This window comes from Lipotes vexillifer, unplaced genomic scaffold (assembly GCF_000442215.2).
Source record: "Lipotes vexillifer unplaced genomic scaffold, Lipotes_vexillifer_v1.1 scaffold1145, whole genome shotgun sequence".
Classification (NCBI taxonomy): Eukaryota; Metazoa; Chordata; class Mammalia; order Artiodactyla; family Lipotidae; genus Lipotes; species Lipotes vexillifer.
In genome coordinates this window covers 483858-502592 of record NW_006778097.1, presented here as the reverse complement: position 1 = coordinate 502592, position 18735 = coordinate 483858, and the positions used below count along the sequence as shown (strand labels likewise).

Here is an 18735-nt window from a genome sequence, read left to right as displayed (position 1 = left end):
GTCTTCATGCTTCGGTGGGCTTTCAAGGGCCATCCCCACCTTTGGCCCTGCCCCCTTGCAGACCTCAATTTCCTTGCCCCAAAACTCTCTTCCATCCAGACCCCTCGCTATTCCCACATCCGGGCTTTTGTTTGCGGAGCAGCTTCTCCTCTTTTCTTACTAGCTCTCCTCCTCCATGAAGCCCTCCCTGAACACCCCAGCAAAGGGCTCTCTCTCTCCCACCTCAGAACTCCAGTAAGCCTTACTGTCTGAGCTACTTATCTGGTCCTCAGCGTGTGAATAATCAATCTCATTGTGGGGATATGGCTAATTCCCCAACTCTTGTTTTATTTTTATTTGTGATTCTTATTCCACCTGCCTCCAAAACAGATTCAAAGCAGCATTTTTACCAACTGAGTTGCCACAGCCCTCGGGCCGGAGACTGTGCCGTATGTGTAGCGAGCCGTCAATAAACACCCGTGGACTGATCCTGTCCCTCACCCTGGTGCCATCCTTCCCTTGCGCAGACCAACTTCCTGCTAAAGGCTTCCTGAAACGTGGGCTCCTTGGACTCCCCCATAATGAGAGAGAAACACCCCATTCCAGGGCCACCTCCTGACCACGGTCTCCAGGGCTCCATTTCCAACTCAGTGATGTGGTTAGAGGGACCCTTGAATCACACAGATGGACAGGGACATGAACGTCAAGGTCATGGAAACAAGCCTTTGCTGAGATGACTATGGACCAGGTTTAGACAGTGGGTCTCTGAATAGGAAGCACCTGCCCCGACCCCATCCCGGGACCTGAGGGTGAGCTGTTCATGTCTGAAGACAGGGGAATGGACAGAATGACCTCTGAAATGTTCTGGCATCTGGGAGGAAAACTGGGCCAAGATAGGGATGGAGGAAGGAAGTGGGCTGAGCTGAAGGCAGTAGCGCTCTTTCTAAAAACGCCCAGACTTTCCCCTCCTACTGCCTGGGAGACAGAGACTGAGGCCCAAACTTCTTTCCAGGTAGGTGAAACCCCCTGTGTAGTTCAGGGTCAAGGCAGCTTGGGAGGGTTGAGGGAAGACAGAGTCCAGGAACGTCGTATCAGCCAGCCCCTCCCAGCCCCTAGGTGGGCCCACCTGGAGTCTGAGGATGGCTCTGCAGGGGGAGTCAAGATGCCACATTCTGTCCCCACCCAGCCCAGCCCTAATCCTCACCTAGCCAGCCCCCAGAACCCCATTCCTGAGCCACAGGCCACCAGGCAGGAGGCAAATGAGCCCACAGGAAATCCCCCGGGATCGCTTCCCCAGACCGAGCTCTAGGAGCTGCCTAACAATCAGGACCAGGGTCTCCCCTCAGCCTCCAACCACCACCCGGCCCCACCCAGGGGAGTCCTCTGCAGCAGTGCCAGCCTGCCCCAGCCCTCTGAGCCTCCACCCATCTCTTCTGGTCCAGGGCTCTGTAATGCTCATGTGGAGACCATGCGCTGGGCAGAACGGGCCAACTGCCCCCGCTCTGAGCTGCTCTGGCTTTCTGTGGGGAGGAGGGGGCTTGGAGGGCAGATCACAGGGACCTTCTGTGTGCAGAGACTACACAACAGGACTGCCTCTGAACCCAGACCTCCCAGTTCCAAAGCCCTCCCTCTTCATAGTCTATATAATCAGCTTCCCTGACTGGGGGGGTCAGAAGGTTCAGAAATGGGGTGGGATGGAGCAACCGGAGACAAGAGCACCTGCCCCAGGCCCATTACAGGCCCTGAAGAGCCCCTCGTCCTGCTCTGGGGAAAGCCTCCCAAGAGACTCCGATGGGGCAGAGCAGAGTGAGAGCCGGGGGTCTCAAACTTTAGTGTGCCTCCCAATCACCTGGAGGGCTGTTGACGGACACACGGGTGACTGGGCACTCCCCAGAGGGTCGGATCCAGTAGCCTAGAGAGGGACTCAAGAATGTGCATCTCTAACAGGTTTCCAGGTCTGGGGATGATACTTTGAAAACCACTGGTCTAGTCTGACAGCAGTGGCAGCAGACGGCTGGGCCACATCCTGACTCTCTCTGCTGCTGACTCTGTGACCTCAAGCAGGTCACTCTGTCTTTGCTGCTCTTCAGCGGGAAGGCATGGTCCTCTTTTGTGAGAAGCAAATGAGATGAAGCACAGAAAGCACTTAGAACGGGGCCTGCCACTTAGGAAGCTCTCAATAAACGTGAGCTGTTATTTATCAGCTCCAACTGCACAGGTCCAAGGCCAGGCCCTCTCCCAGCCCACCCTGCCCCACCTTGCCCCACGTTGACCCTCCTGCCCCATCCCTCCTGGGTCTGACACAATGCAGACAGACCAGCGAGTCAACTTTAGAAACCACAGGCCTCAGCAGGGCAAGAGAAACTTCTCTCCCTGCCAGCAATCATCTGAGCACCAGCCCCTCTGCTCCCAGCCCTTCCCCACACCAGCTGGAGGCCAGCCACAGGGCCAGCCATCAGACGCCTGCCTTCAACGAACTGGTGGAGAGGCCTTCTGAGGAGCTAAAAGTGTCCAAAAACCCTTTCCAACCTCAACACCCCAGTCCTCCTGGGACTGAAGTCCTGCTTCTCTGCTTTCCATGCACTGCCAGCTCCGGGGCTACTGGGAATGAGAAAGCCAAGGGAACTCATCACAGGGCGGGGTAGGGGTGGGTGTTCTCCCCTGAGGCTGTCCCTGCCCTAGGCCCTGCAGGGAAGCTTGGGTATACTAGGGAAAGCTCCCAGGCCATCAGGGCTGTGGTCTCCAGAGGCTACAGCCCCAGAGTTCCAGTGGCTGGCAGAGACCCACTAAGCCTCGGCTGTCACCCTACCGTTAGCACGGAAACATACACACACACACCATCTTTGCACACCACTCCTCAGGCACCATCTCCTCGCTCCCCATTTCACAGATGGGGAACCTGAGGTACAGAGAGGTGCGGGTATGACTCGCCCAGCCTCTCACAGTGAGGTGCATGGCAGGACTCAGGTGGGCACCCAGGTTTTATAAAGCCCATCACTGAGCTCACCCACTGCCCCTCACCCCAATCCCCAGCCAGCCTGCAGGCAGGGTTAGCTCTTGCCTCTTGGTTGGCGGACTCTGCTCTTCCTTCTTACTCAGACTCAGCTGTAGAAGGATAAAGCAGAGGGAGCCCCGACAAGGATGGCCCCTCCCCCACCTGGCCCCTCCCCCTGCCCAATCCCAAGACGAACCCAGGCTTTCCAAAGCTGAGGGTAGCCAAATCACTGACCCACCAGGGGTCTTCCAGAATGCTTCTTGCTCCCAAGCAGGACAACTCGAACCCAGCTCAGGAGCAGGTGGCAGAGTTTAGACCTGGTGCCACTTGACGGCCAAGTCTTGCTATCTGTGGATCACTCTGCTCTGGGGCCTCAAACCCGGGAGTCTGGAGCAAGGGAAGGACTAGAGTGAGGCTCTTAGGGCAGAAAATTTAAGGAGGCATTTAGTCTCAGGATGCACAACGCTGAGAGCAATACCTTCTCCAATTTTGCGCCCCAGGTGCCTCACTTGCCTTACCTCTTCCTGGCCCTGGTCTGGAGGTGCATTTTCATAACATTACTGCCGTAACAACAATTACTCAGCAGGTACTAATGATGCCTTGGGCTTAACATTGGGCTCTTTGCTTTCACGATCATTATTCCTCATAACCAATGCTCACAAGGCAAGCATTATCCCATTTTACAGGTGAGGAAACTGAGGGCCCGAGAGATTAAATAACCTGGCCAAGGTCACACAGCCTGTAGATAAGAACAGCTGCTATTTGAATGCCACTCCTTACATCCCCCTCATGCTCTGTCTCTTCTCCCTGGCCATAATCTTCATTCAGTTCCTCTTACTCCTAATCAACTGCCCTCCTGTTGGGAACAAGCTTTCTGTGGCTTAAAGCCTAATTGTCTCAGGTCCTCAGGAGGAAAAGGTTTCTTCAATGCACTTCCAGAGGAAGAGGAGGAAATGGGCTGCAGTAGGAGAGACTGGGACCAGACATCAGAGAGAACTTCCTGAATGTGAGGGGCTGTGAACCACAGTGTGGATAAGGGAAGCTGCATATCCTTTCCTCAAGTTTTGGGGTTTTTTTTTTTTTTCCAAAAAAAGACATGCATGCCCTCTCCATGCGTTTACCCACCCCCAGCAGTGTGGGCCTGAGGGGGGGCCGGTCTGCAGAGGCCGAGGTGGCTGGGATGACTGCCTGGAGGTTCACGCAGCAGGACATTTCGGTGGCCTGCAGGGAGGGTGAGCTGGGAAAAAAATGTATCTGTGGGCTGCTGTTTTGGAGGAAGGAAAAGGCAGAGGGCCATAGCAGGTGGGGGGAGGTGCCCAAGCCCTGGACTGGGGGGAGGGGGGCGCAGAATGCAGACTCAGCCTCCAGAGGAACATTCCGTCCAGAAATTCCTCACACCCTCCCTCCTTCCACCCCTCCAGCTCTCTCCACTCTTGCCCCCTGGGAGGCCTGGAATCCGGGCAGTTTTTCAGGACAAAAAGACCCCATGACATCACATCTACTGCCACTGGACAGACAGACTGTGAGGTCAGGGCCAGCGCTGCCGGCCTGTCAAGAGGGGAAGGGAGCTGGCAAAGGAGGTGGGGGGCGGGCTGGGATGTCCTCAGCCCCAGCACCCAGAGCACGATATTCTAGGCTCACTCGTTCTCCAAATAGAACCCGAAGCAGATGAAGAGAGGGAACTGAAAGCCAAAGGGAAGGGCAGGGAAGCACCATTAACGGGGCACTTAGAGGGGGCGTGGCTGGGAGGGCACATAGCAGACCCCACAGCCAGTCGGGGGACGAGCACCTTGGTAACAACAAAAACACACAGCAGAGGCAGCAGGGAAGCACTCTGAATGAGGAAAAACTGAGTTTCCGGGGAGGTTGGCGAGCTCCACGTGGGCGCAGGTCAGCCCCTTGCCCCATGTTATTTCCCAGCATCCCCGGAAGGGAAAGTTTCAACACGGAGCGCAAGGGGCTGGAGAGAGGGCTCTGGCAGCCCAGGTCCCGTGAGTGTTTGGGGGAAGTCGCTCCAGGGGCCACATCCTCTCCCAGGCAGGCCAAGGCCACCAGAGCAAAAGAACAGGCTGGATGTGATTAAAGGGAACATGACGCCTGATTTTCCCTGCACCCCCAGGGAGGGGACTGGGCAAGCCCACTCCTGTCCTCAGGGCCCCCCCACAACTCACCCTGAGGGACCCAGCACCCGACTCCAGGTTGCTGAGTCTAGGCAACTGCAGACTCCCTCCCCCGCCCCGCCCTGTCCTGCTGGAATATTTCTCACACCCTCCTGCCGCTCGCCCGTCCCATCCCCAAGGATGCTGTTCTCCCTCTCAGCCGGGGCACTCAGAGTCTGTGCCTCCCCAGGCCCTTCCTCCATGCCCCTCTGACGGCCCTTGCACAAATCCTCCACCCCATGCTGAGCACCTGCACCAGCCTCGTGTCTGGTCTACCCAGCCCTCCTCCTGGCAGCCGCCTCTCCACCGAGCCACACCCCACCGCTGGCAGCAGACTCCCACTCTCAAAGCCTGCTTTGGGTCACTTCCCCACTCAAGGACCCACAATGGCCCTTAGTGCTTGGCTCGTCAAGTTCAAGTTCCCCAACCTGGCTTCTGGATTCCTCCCTTATCTGGCCGCCTCTTCCTCAGGTAGACTCCACTGCCTTCCCCCCTCCCCAACCTGCAGACTCTGCTCCCATCTCATCACTCCCCACCACCATGCCACACTACTCCCGCCTCCATTCCCACACTCAGGCTCTTCCCACAGGCACCCCAGCCAGGCCCACCAAGGTGAGACAAGATTGCCTGGCCCCTCATACCCCCAGCGAGGGCACTGGATTTGCTCTGGCCCCCATCAGGCTTGGTCATTTGCGCCAAGGCCCTACCCCTTCTCTGTTCCAGCCCTGCCACCTTCTGGAAGGCCCTCTCTCCTTCCCTCCTCTCTTCCATTTGCTCAAATCTTAACCTGGACTTGGAACAGCAGGCAGACATTCTCAACCGGCGCAGCACAGATGGACTGCAGTCCACCCTGGGCCCCAGAGCCGCCCCAGTCAGAACCCCCGAGGAGGGCACTAATTCATTTCCACCGTAGAGTTCTCTCTCTCTCTCTCCCACACTGATCAGGGTCCCTGGAGGGCAGGGCCCTTCACCCAACTGGGGCCTCTCCCAGTGGGGGTCAAAGGGGAGATAGTAAGCACATTCATAGGTGCCTTGACCTCTGGGGACCACGTCCCTTCTCAGCCCAGCTTAAGGGCGGGACCTCAGTGGGCCCTGAGGACTTCTAGGTTACCTAAGCTTCCCCCAGGGAGGGAAACTCCCAACTGCACCCTAATAGGCGTCAGTGAGTATGTGTTCCAGTGACAGCAACTCCCTTAGACAGCCCCAATGGGCCTTTTTAGGAGTTAGAAAAAGCTCTTCTTTACATCCAAGTCTCCCCCTCTTCATGAGACCCTCCACCTACGAGATTCTGCTTCAGAGAGCAACAGAAAGGAAGCCAGCTTGTCCTGCAAGATGCTCTCTCTCCCATTCTGCACCTGCCCGTATTCTCCCCCTCTCCAGACTAAGCAGTCTAGGTGGTGCACAAACTGGATTTCCAACCTCCCTCATCACTCTTGGGATCAAGACTCTCTTGGGCTCATTTCTTCTGGCATTGTTCCATTTTCCAGAATCTCCCAAAGATGGCCACCCATGGCCACCTCAGTGCCCTCGGATGAAATGCATCAGGGCTGGGAGTTCGAATGAACTAAAGCAACTTTTGGCCACTCTCCCTGATGGAGAGCCAGATGGCAGCGCCAGGCTGCGGGGCTCCACGTGCTTCTCTGGTCCCTTCTCTTCTTCCACGAGGCAGCGTGATGCCTCCTCGCCCCAGGGGCACCTTGAGAAAGTCATTTGAAAATCTCAGGACCACCACCTCACAACCATTAGGATGGCTACTATAAAAAAAAAAAAAAAAGAAAGAAAAAGAAGAGGAGAGGAGAGAAGACAAGACAAGAGAAAAGAAGAGAGTTTTCGCAAAGATGTGGAGAAATTAGAACCTCTGTGCACTACTGGTGGGAATACAAGATGGCACAGCCGCTGTGGGAAACAGTATGTTCCTCCAAAAAAATCAAAAGCAGAATTACTATATAATCCAGCAGTTCAACTTTTGAGTATATACACAAAGTAACTGAAAGCAGGGACTCGAAGAGATATTTACACACCCATGTTCACAGCAGCATCATTCACAGTAACTAAAACATGGAAATAACCCAGGTGTCCATTGACAGATGAATGAATCAGTAAAATGTGGTATATACACACATTGGAATATTATTCAGCCTTAAAAAGGAAAGACATTCTGACACATGCTACAACGTGGGTGAACCTTGAGGACTTTATGCTAGGTGTAATAAGACAGTCACAAAAGGATAAATATTGTATGAATCCACTTACATGAGGTACTTGAGTAGTCAGATTCACAGAGACAGAAAGTAGAATGGTGTTTAGCAGGGACTGGGGAGTTACTATTTAACGGGTGCAGAGTTTTTTGTTTTACAAGATGAAAAGCCTTCTGGAGGTGGACAGTGGTGATTGTTGTGCAATGAAATGGATGTATTTAATCCACTGACTGTGCACTCAAAAATGGTTAAGATGGTAATTTTTATGTTACGTGTATTTTACCATAATTTTTGAAATGAATTAGAGCAAAAAAAAATCCCAGGGCCTCAGTTTCCTCCCCTGGGAAAGAGCAGGATTTGACTAGATGGCCTCCAGTCCTCTCACTCCTATGGCTGTGTGCCTACTGCATCTCCACCTGCCTTCCAGAAGCCCTGGCACTCAGCAGAAAGGAACCTTGCAGCCCCAGCATGAGAACAGTCCTGGCACAAGGCAGGCGTTCAGGAGATGTTTGTTGGTAGGATGGATGGCAGATAGATGGATGGATAGACCTGCCCCTAAATCCCAGGCCCGCTGGCAAATGGAGAAGCTAGCTCGTGGCTGGCACTGTTTAGAAGAAGAAATCCAGGAGAAGCCCACTTGGCAATATGGGTTCTTTACATCAGTGGCAAGTACTGAGGGTATCGGGGAGAAAGCAGGCCCAGGAATCCAAAACCCCAGTCTTGATCCCAGCCCTTGCCACCGCTGCATGGCTGTGAATCAGTCACCTGGCCTTTCTGAGCCCCACTTTGCTCCTCTCCCCAGGAAGGGCTCACACCTGTCCAGACCTCCACACAAGTCACTGTGGGCTCGGGTTGGCCCAGTGTCAGGGTAAGGGTTCTGAAAACTGCAGCTGCTGTGCAAGCCAGTCACGTTTGTCATTATTATGGTTACGAGTGTGAACCATGCTGAGTCGAAATCCCAGTGCCCCCTTCAAATAGCTCTGTGGCCTTAGGCCTCATCTGTGTTCCTTATCTGAGACATTGGGATAATCACAGCACCTGCTTCACTGCATTACTGTGAAGGATAAATGAGTTTATTTTTGTACAGCTTTCACAACAAAGGTCTGCAAAGGAAGTTCCATACAAGGGTTAACTTTTTGCTATTGCTCTGATTACTATTATAGGTGAAACCAACCTGGCATTCCCATCCCCCATCCACCTCCCCCACCGCAGACTCTCCACCCCACCTGCGACTCAGTGGGTTTCATTCCACAGGACATTTCAAGCATCTGCCACGGGGCTGGCCTGCGGACGAGAAGCAGTGCCCACACGGCTCTCCCCCCGCCCAGGTCTCCTGGGTGCCAGGCCATGCGTGCAGAAGGGCTCATATCTGGCCCACCTGGGTGGCCACTCCACTTGGCCATCACCCTTGGGAAATTCCGTTTGACTCTTATTTTTCAGAAGTTGAGAAAAGCTGCTTCAGCACTTTCCAAGGATCAGGAGTGTCCACGGAAAACACACCCTCACCCCTCTCCATCTCGCCCCCGCCGGGGGACCCCACAGCAGGGAGGTGACCCTAGGAGCCTTCTACCCAAGGCCTTGGGCAACATCTGTTAAGTAAGACGAAAACATGGGTTGAAGATTAAGCCACTCTGCCCTGGCTGGCCTGGCACGGGCTGGAAAATGTGTTTGGCTGGCAGGGCACAGAGGCTGGCAGAAATCCTAGGCCCAGGGATGAGTGGTCCCAATCCCAGAGGGGTAGGACTGAAGTAAAATGGGTGAGAAGGCCAGAGGGAGAGCTGGGGGCATGGGGAAAACTTGACAAACACACAGACACACAGTGTGAAGCAAGAGGGAAGGGGCAGGGAGGCCAGAGACCAGCCCTACAGAGGCTGAAGGCAGGCAGCAAAGCGAAAAGGAAGGAAAAATAAAACCCGCCCTTTCCTCCCTCTTGTGAACCTGCTCAAAGCACTCGCCTGCCTGCCTGCCTGCCTGCCTGCCTGCCTGCCTGCCTGCCGTGAGGAAACAGGTGCTGAGTGCTCTCTGGGGGAAGCCAAACTTTCTCCCGGCTTCCCCTGGGCCACTTTCCCTCCCCGGGGACAGCAGCAGCGTTTCCAGCTGGAGGCTGGCCCCCCTAATAGGTCCCCACGGCCCACCAGTAAGGGATAGAGGACAGCTGTCCTATTTATTGAGCACCTAATCTGTGCCGGGCATCTGGCTGAATGTCTTTCTTCCAGCCACTCAATAAACATGCACTGAGCGCCTACTATGTGCCAGACAGTGGGGATACAGCAAGGAACACAAAGAACAGGAATCCCTTGTCATCATAGAGTTCACATGCTAAACATGGGGGGAGTCTTTTAAACAAGATAAGCAAGTAAGATGGTGACACATGCTGAGGGGCAAAGCAAGCAGGGAAGGGAGAGAGGGTTGCTGGGGGAAGGGAAATCTGACACTTGAGTAAAGATCTCAGGAGGGAAAAAGCCTGGCAAGTATCTGCAGGAAAAGTTTTGCAAGTGCAAAGGCCCTGAGGCAGCATCTTCCTGGTATGTTCAAGGACCAGCAAGAAGGCCAGGTAGCTGCAGCAGAGTGAGTGAACGAGGGAGTTTCTGAAGATGAGGTCAGAGAGGAAATCTGTCTATTGTGCAGGGTTGTGTAGACCCATGGAAGAACCTGGGCCTTTACTCCAAGTGGTGGGAGGATTCTGAATATAGATTAACTCAGTGAGTTAATTTGCTCCTTTCATTTTCCTCACAGCCTTATAAGGTAGGTACTATTACTAACTCCCAACCCGCAGAGGGGAAAGTGAGGTCCAGAGAGGTTAAGCAATGTGTCCACAACCACAGACCCAGGGCCTGGGGAGCCGGGGTCCAGAGGGAGGTAGTGGAACTCCCTCGCTCTTTGACCACTGCTGGGGGAGGGGGGAGGGGGCAGGTCCTGACTCAGGTGCGGAAACCTCTGGTGTCACAAGCACTCCACCACCAGATGGCTGATTCAACCTCCGCGAAGATCAGAGCCCCCTGCCCAGACGGGGCACGTCACAGAGATGGGAAGCTTCCACAGCCTGCCTCAGGCAGGAGTCCCTTCTGGTATCTGACTGCAATCCCTCCAGCCAGAATGCCAACCTATTCCCTTCTGTTCCAACCCCTGACCCTTCCTCGCGTAAACAAAGTTCACAAGACTCCCAGGGGTCAGGCGTCTGGCTTATGCCTGGAGAGCCCTAAACCCCAGAGCCCCCCAGCCATACTAGACCAGCCAAGGACGTTCTGTTCTCAGCAGTGAAGTGGAAGTTGGGTTGAAATGATGAGACGTAGGCTCCCCACCCCACCCCTCCCTACCCGCCCCCCACGGTGTCCCTCCAACAGTCCCAGAGGGATTTCTCCCTGGCAGTTCCAAAACAGGCCTGCACTCTGGCCTCATCCCCACAGCACCCCACTCCCACCCCCTACTGTTGTCAGATGACCTTCAACTGAGCTCTGCGCGAATAATACCCCACATCTGGAGCGGCACAGCCAGGCAGTGCCGAGGCCCAGAAGGGTTTGAGCCCAGTGAGATTAGGAAAGAGGGGCCGATGCAAAGAAGGGAAGGAGCTAAGCAGAGCCTCGGCTGGGAGGGCAGAGAGCAGGGACACTGTTCTGGGTCCAAAGACAGCTAAGAGTCACAAGCACTTTCGCATACTTTTTTTTGCATACTTTATTTCATTCCATCGATGACCCTGAATGGGGGCGGGTGGTGAGAGGGATATGTATCAGCACGGAGAAAGCCTTTGGAGCATCCAGCGCAACCCATCTCTTTGACGGAGAGGGAAACTGAGGTTCAGAAAGAGGGCAGGGACTGTCCCATTGTCATACGGCAAACGGGTGTTGGAGGAGAAAAGGCCAGGAGACCTGAGTGAGATTCCAGTATCCAAGCTGGATACCGCACGGGTGTGCAGATACCTCCAACTGCCTGGGTCCTGTGGCACCCGTGCCGCCTCCCCCGGACTCCCACCCACATCAGTGTCACCACAGGCACCTCCACACCAGCCAGTCGGATGGTGCCCACAGGGGCCCTCCGTGATGCACCCCACGCGCAAACGCACACACAGGCACCTGCACGCAGGCAGGCGCTTCCCTCTCCAGGCTCCAGGGCCCCACCTGCCTCCTGCGCTGGGCTGGGGAGCAAGAGAGACCTCTGAAGGGAAAGAAGGCAGGGAGAGGGCAGGGACGGACAAATTCCAAATCAGCCCAGCTGGGATCGGTCTGGAGCAGGCCTCTCTCCACAGCCCACAACTCACAGAAGTCCTGCCCCATCCATGCTTTTCCGGAAACCTGATTGGGGGAGAGAAAGAGCGGGGGACGCGGAGGGAAGGCAGAAAAGCAGAGTCAGCGAAGGAGACTGGAGGTGGAACAGGCCACCTGAACGTGAGCAACTGCCCAGGTGTCTGGACTCTTGTGGGTCATGCCATCCTTCCCCCTGCCTCCAGCCAAAGGGTACCTGACCAGGGACCAGGCGGGTGGAAGGAGATGCCATTCCCTGGTTCTGTAAGCCCAGGACAACAGGCACCTGGCCAGGCCTAGAGACAGGCGAGATGTCCTTTTATGGGTTTTTCCAAGGACTTAAGTCTCAAGATTGAAATAGGAGGCCCCGCATCGCATGAAGTCGTGAAAGGACCTCATGACTCATTTCCTCCCAGTTCAGCTTCGGCCTCGGGACATGGCCCCTTCCTCATCATTACCTAATGGCCCAGCACCCATGGGGGCTACCAGCATGCTTGGGTCTCAAGCAAGCTGCAGCGGGAGCTGAGGAAAGAGGGGAGGCGGGGCTGGCAGGAATGGACTGTCACTCACCACCAGTTCATGGCTGGATGGAGGAATGCAGGGAGCAGCCACCTGTGGGAGGAACAGAGAAAGGGCAAGGTTAGCATCCTCATCCCCATAGAAAACCAGGGCCTCCTGAGATCATTCCGCTCCCCGCCACCCCGTGCTAGACACCCCTTCCTTCAGTTCACAAACACTGACACTCTCCAGCGGGAGGACTATGGAGCAACCCGGAAAGCTGCTTAGGCAATAACACGCAGGGGGTGGGGGGAGCGGCAGAAGGCAAAAGTGAAATGGAAGTCCCATTTCTTAAACGCCGTAAAAAAATATGCGGAAAAACTGGAGGTCAAAGCACCAGGGTTAAGGTAATAAGAATACATTTTTTTTTTCTTTGCTCTATGTTCTAAATTTTCTACAATATGGTAAGATTTGTTTTAATTTTTTCAAAAACCGTGTTTAAGACCTCTAGAAAAGGAAGAGTCACCTCCTCCATTCTCCCAAATGCCAAGGTACCTCACCCAAAGGTCACAGCTGCAGACAGCTGGCAGTTTCCCAGACCGTGCAGGGAAACAGGCTGGGGAAGGGCCTGTCGACTCTTCCGAAGGCGGCCACATCGCTAATAGATGTGGAAGGCCTTGAAGAGGGGTGAGCTATGACTGTCATCATCCTCGGCTTCTTCTCTAATGGGGGAGGGGGGTGGCCATGTGGCCTCAAGACGGAGGGAGAGGGCAGGGAGGGGGCTGGTCTGCTCCCTACCCTGAGATAACACTCCCTCCCCAGGGGCCGGGCAGCCAAACCACTACCCTGACAATTAGCAGGGGCCTTTATCAGAGACTCAATGTGTTCCTTTCTTCTAGCTGGGACACGTTTTTCTTGGAGCTCATACCTCAACCTTGGCTCCAATTCCTGACCCAAACACCAGGCAGGGGGCCCACAGAGGGGACGGCGGGGGAAGCTCTCCCCCCACCCCACCCCCTGCTCCGGACGTGAGGGTGTCTGGACATAAGCCGTGGATCGCCAACGAGTGGGGGGCTGCCTCTTCAAACAGTAGGCAACCCGGGCCCCCGCCCCAGCGGACAGCCCAGGCTACAGCTGGCTGTTCATAGAGGCCTCACCCTCAGCTGGGCCCTTCCTTCACCTGACCCTGTTCTAGCATCTGACCAGCCCCAGGGATCACCCGGCTTGACATACCTGCCTAGAAGGGAACCATACCTGTGGGACAGTGTGCCCCGGGCTCTGGAAGGGATGGAGAGGCTGGGAGTTAGCATCCCTGGGTTCTTGACCTGGCCACACCGCAGGCTCCCTGCCCACCTCATTCTCCAGCAAAGAAGCCTGAGCTGAACCTCACTACCTATCACCCTGTACTCAGCATTACTCTAGGACTTGGGAGAATCACATATGAAGCCAAAAAAAAAAAAAAAAAGGAAGGAGCAATACCTAACATATATAATGCATATTGAATGTGCACAGGTATTATTATCAATGCCTTACCCATATTAACTCATGTAATCCTTTCAACAACCCAATAAGGTAGGTACTATTATACCTCCGTTTGAGGTGCAGGGGGCACAGAGAAGTTAAACAATTTGTCCAAGGTCACACAGCTGATCAGTGGCCGAGGGTAGGGTGGAGGATGCCAGAAGAACAGGCCAGAAGGGCAGGAAAGTCCGGAGGTGGCTGCAGCCTTCAGGGCACCCTGCCCGCCTGACAAGGTCTCAGCCACGGGGACACTGCTATCCCCTAGGCACCTTGAGGGCAGGAGTCCTGCATCCAGCAGTGGCCTCCTGCCTGTCTCCTCCTGCCCCCAGCCCCAAATCCCACTCTGAGGCTTGTAGGTTTCAACCTCATGAGGCCAGGCTCCCAGCGTCTCCTGTCCCTACTCCTCCTATCACCCATGGGCCCTCAAGCTGGGGTGGGAGCGGGTCAATCCACAGAGCAGTGCGCCCTGATCTGCTCCTTTCCTTGGAGCTAGAGCTGGGATGAGGCTGGGAACCTAAATGTGGGATCAGCTGCAAGAGGAGGGCATGCTGCCGGCTACTGCCACGGCCTCCCAGCCACGAGCCAGCCACGGGCCAGCCACGGGCCAGCCACATCCACTGCCACCGTCTCCACCTGCAATCCACGAGAGTGGGTGTCTAGTCTCCATTCGGGACTGGGACTTGGGGAAGTGAGAGAGGGCGTTACGGACACATTTTGAGGCAAGGGCAGGATGGACAGGTGTCCTCTGAGACAAGAGGGAGAGCTGCTCCCCCAACACCACCCCAAGGCAGTGGGAAAAATGGGACCTGACACCAGGTCCCTTCCCTGTCCCCCCCGAGGACTGAGATGTGAGGGGCAGCTGAGGACCCCCAGTCCAAGGGCCTGATGACTGGGTGCCCCTCGTGGCCTGCTGCCCCCCAGTGGCCTCCTCCACCCACCACCCACAGCTGTGCATTCCAGGCCAGCTGGCCAGCCAGCCCACTAACTTTGTTGTGTGTTTCAGTGTTTCTTGTCTCTTTTTTTTTTTTTTTTTTAAGCAGAGAAATGTTTCCTTAAAAGGCTCTCTCCTTCCCTCCGGCACCCTGGCCCCTGGCCACCCTCTCAGGAGCCTGGAATGTGCCAGGCAGAGCCAGGGCCCCCTGCCACTCTGGCCCGTGCCCTGTGGCCAGCAGTGACCACTCCCACTGGCCCTGGGGACCCCAGCTAGGAAGCCTCCCTCTGCAGAGGGGGCAGACGCTGGGATGCCAACCATTTGCCTCCCCAGGGCTGGCAGCGTAGGATTTCAGGGCTCGGGCCCAGGAAATCGGCCTCAGGTAAGCCTCCTCCCCGGGTCTCCCTCCACTACGCATCAGCACCCAGGTCAGCCTTTCCATTCTGAAAACTATAACAACAATAAAAGTAGCAGCAGCAGCGAATACTTCCATTGCACTTGCTACACGCCAGGGCCTGTGCTTTGTCCTTGGCGTAAATTAACTCACTCAATTCTCACAACCACCCTGAGCATCTGTTTTATGGATGAGGAGACCAAGGCACAGAGGTTAATCAACTGTCCAGCAGAGAAGGCAGGATGCAAACCCAGCAGTCTGGCTCCAGACAGAGATATGCTCCTGCCCTCTCTGCTGTGTCAACTGTCCTGTAAACACGAATTTCCACAGAGCCATACACAACAAGAGTGGTAACAGGAAGCTTATGGGATGTGCCTGTGTGTCTGTTACTGTCCTAAGCCCTTTCCCTGGACTCATTTGATCCTAATAGAAAGTGTATGGGTTGGGACTTCCCTGGTGGTCCAGTGGTTAAGACTCCACATTCCCAATGCAGGGGGCCCGGGTTCGATGCCTGGTCAGGAAACTAGATCCCACATGCCACAACTGAAAGATCCCACATGCGGCAACAAAGATCCCACGTGCTGCAACTAAGACCCGGCGCAGCCAAATAAATAAATATATATTTTTAAAATGTATGGTTATACATTTGGGTTATTATCTCCATTTCACAGAGGAAGAAACAAAGGCACAGAAAGGGTAACAACTTGCCCAAGGCCACTGCAGCAGAACAGTGCGGCTCCGCAATTAGAGAGCCGGGGATGCCGGGATGTGAGTGTTACCAGGCCCAATGGAGGCCAGTGCCTGGCATTCATCAGCCCCCCACTACTAATATTTTCTGAATTTCAAAGGTCCCCAGGTACAGTGCCAACAACAGGGTACAGCGTCGGAGACTCCCCCAGGACAGGAGGGTCTAAAGCACCAGTCAGCAGGCAGCCCCAGCAAAGAGCTCTCTGCACAACCTGGCCCCTGCCTTTCTCCCCACCATCATTCTATGCCCATCCCCCTCGTCCAGGACCCAAAGCCACACGCAAGGGGTAGGTTCCTCTCAGTCCTTGGGACACACCTGGCTCTGTTCTTCCTCAGAGGCTCTGTTTATACTGTTCCCTCTGCCCAGATGTTCTTAGCCCAGCTGTGTCTGCATAGCTGGGTCCTTCCTCTCCTTCTGGCTTTGGCTTAAATGCCACCATCCCAGAGAGAGGCCCTCTCTGACTCCCTTAAGTTACACACACACACACACACACACACACACACACACACACACACACAGAGATTACACAGAGATATTCTCTCTCCTGAACTCCTATGTCTTCCTTCACAGACCTAATTACAATTTGTAATAATAGATGTGTTTATTTTCTTATCTATAATCTGTTTCCCCCTCTAGAAATCAAATGCCATGAGGGCAGGGAGCATGTCTTGTTCATCACGCTGGTCCCAGCACACAGTAGGTACACACAAAAGATTTGTGGAAAGATGAAAGAAACTCAAGTTCTGAGGAAAGGAAGCACCTGTCACCACCAGTGGTAAAATCACTGCCATTTGTTAAGCACCTACTATGAGCAGGGGAGTTAATCCTACCATATGCCTATGTCTCTGAGACCCTCCAATACTGCAGAGTCGGTAATATTGCTCCCATTTTACAGATGAAGAAATGGAGGCTCGAAGAGGTCATAACACTTATCCAGGGTCAATCAGCTGGCAAGGGGAGAGCTGTAGGTGAAAACCCAACCCGCCTCCCACTGCCCCCATCACCTCACTACCTGACGAGTGGCAGGACCTGGTCCCCAACTGGGTGACACTCCCATCCTCAAGTCTCAGGATTGGTTACATGAAATCCCAGCCCTCCAGAGAGGCTTCCCACACCCACATCCACCTGGCCCCCAGGACTGGAGGACAGCCTTGGGCTCAGCCTAAACTAGAACCACTTGAGCCTCTGAATCGAGCATTTCATCATATAATCCTGAGCAGAAAAGGGTTTGTTCCCCCTATGTCTTGCTAGTCCCTTTTTTTTTAATGCACATAAAAATAAAATGCACATAACATAAAATTTACCATTTTAACCATTTCTAAGCGTAACTCAGTGGCACTGAGTACTCTAACAATACTGTATAATCATCTCCACTATCCATTTCCAGAACATTTTAATTATCCCAAACAGAAACCTGACACCCATTAAACAATAATTCCCCTATCTCCCCCTAATAACCTCTAATCTACTTTCTGTCTCTATGAATATGCCTATTCTAGGTATCTCATACAAGAGGAATCACACAATATTTGCCTTTTTGTCTCTGGCTTTTTTCGCTAAATGTTATGAGCTGAATTGTATACCCCAAAATTCTTGTGTTGAAGTCCTAACCCCCAATACCTCAGAATACAACACTTGGGTTGTTTCCAGAGAAGTTCTTGCTGACATCTGCTACACGTCCCTGTCCCAACAACTGCAGGCACCCACCTCAAATGACACCAGAAGATACATAGAAAGGAAGGAAACTGGGGTTTGCAGAGCACCCACTCTTGGCCTATAAAGAGGTAACTAAGTTAAAATGAGGCCATTAAGGTGGGCCCTAATCCAATATGACTGGTGTCCTTACAAAAAGAGATCAGGACCCACAGAGAGTCACTAGGGGTACATGCACAAAGGGAGGACCCTGTGAGGACACAAGGAGGAGGTGGCCATCTACAAGCCAAGGAGAGAGACCTCAGAGGAAACCAAACCTGCCAGCACCTTGATCTTGGACCTCCAGCCACCAGAATTGTGAGAAAATTAATTTCTGTTGTTTAAAGCACTGAGTGTGTGGTATTTTGTTATGGTAGACCCAGCAAACTAACATTCTTAGCATAATGTTTTCAAGAATCATTCATGTTGTAGCATGTATCAGAGTTGCACCGCATTTTGAGGCTGAATACTATTCCACCGTATGAATATACCACATTGTGTTTATCCATCCATCTGTTGATGGACACTTGGGCTGTTTCCAGAGAAGTTCTTGCTGACACCTGCTACATGTCCCTGTCCCAACAACTCCAGGCACCCACCTCGAATGACACCAGAAGATACGTGGAAAGGAAGGAAACTGGGGTTTGCAGAGGACCCACTCTTGGCCGCTGAGCTGGCTGCTTTATATACGTTATTTTATTTAATCTTGTTGACAAGTTTTTGAGGTAAATAGGCTCAGAGAATTTAAGCAACTTGCCCAAAGCCAAACAGCTAGGAGTAGTATTGGCAGAAGTATAAATGGTAGTTGCCAAAATTTTCTGCACACTCACTGTGTGCCTGGCACGGTTCTACGCCCCTGTGTGCATTATCCCTTCACCCTTCATGACCCCCTTGAGGTAGGTTATTAGCATCCTCATCTTACAGGATCTCAGGCAGCCCTTCAACAATCCTGTGAGATCCAAGATGGCACATCTATCAAGTGACAGTGCCAGGACTGATACCTGAATCAGCCTGACTCCAATACCTGCTTTTCCCAGCACACCACACTGTCCCCATGGCCGGATGAGGCCCCCACTTGTGAGAGAACAGAGAGAGCTTGGGGGGCCCAGGCAGGCTCCACGGAGGAGGGCGTACCCGAGCCAGTCCTCCAGGACACATTGCTTCTGTTTGTCTACTGTGTGTCTCACCGACTCCCCCGCAAGCCCCATGAGGGCAGGAAGCACATGGGTCATTTGCATCGAGAAGCTCTGGGGCTCTGCTCAGAGCCTGGAGCTCACTAGGTCCATGGATAAGGTTTTGAAGGTGGAGATAGGAAAAGGGCTTTTCAGGTGGAAATAACCACACAAACAAGGCATGGAGGTGGGAAGGCTTTCCATGTCAAA

General features: G+C 53.9%; 1 protein-coding gene across 2 annotated transcripts in view; it reads right to left on the bottom strand.

The window, feature by feature from the left end:
- TNS1 (tensin 1) overlaps positions 1-18735 on the bottom strand; it is a 231048-nt gene that overhangs the window by 103187 nt on the left and 109126 nt on the right. For both annotated transcript variants that reach the window (XM_007451428.1, XM_007451429.1), the window contains one exon: positions 12140-12181. In XM_007451428.1, the coding sequence (XP_007451490.1) occupies positions 12140-12181 (42 nt within the window). The remainder of the gene's footprint in view (positions 1-12139; positions 12182-18735) is intronic.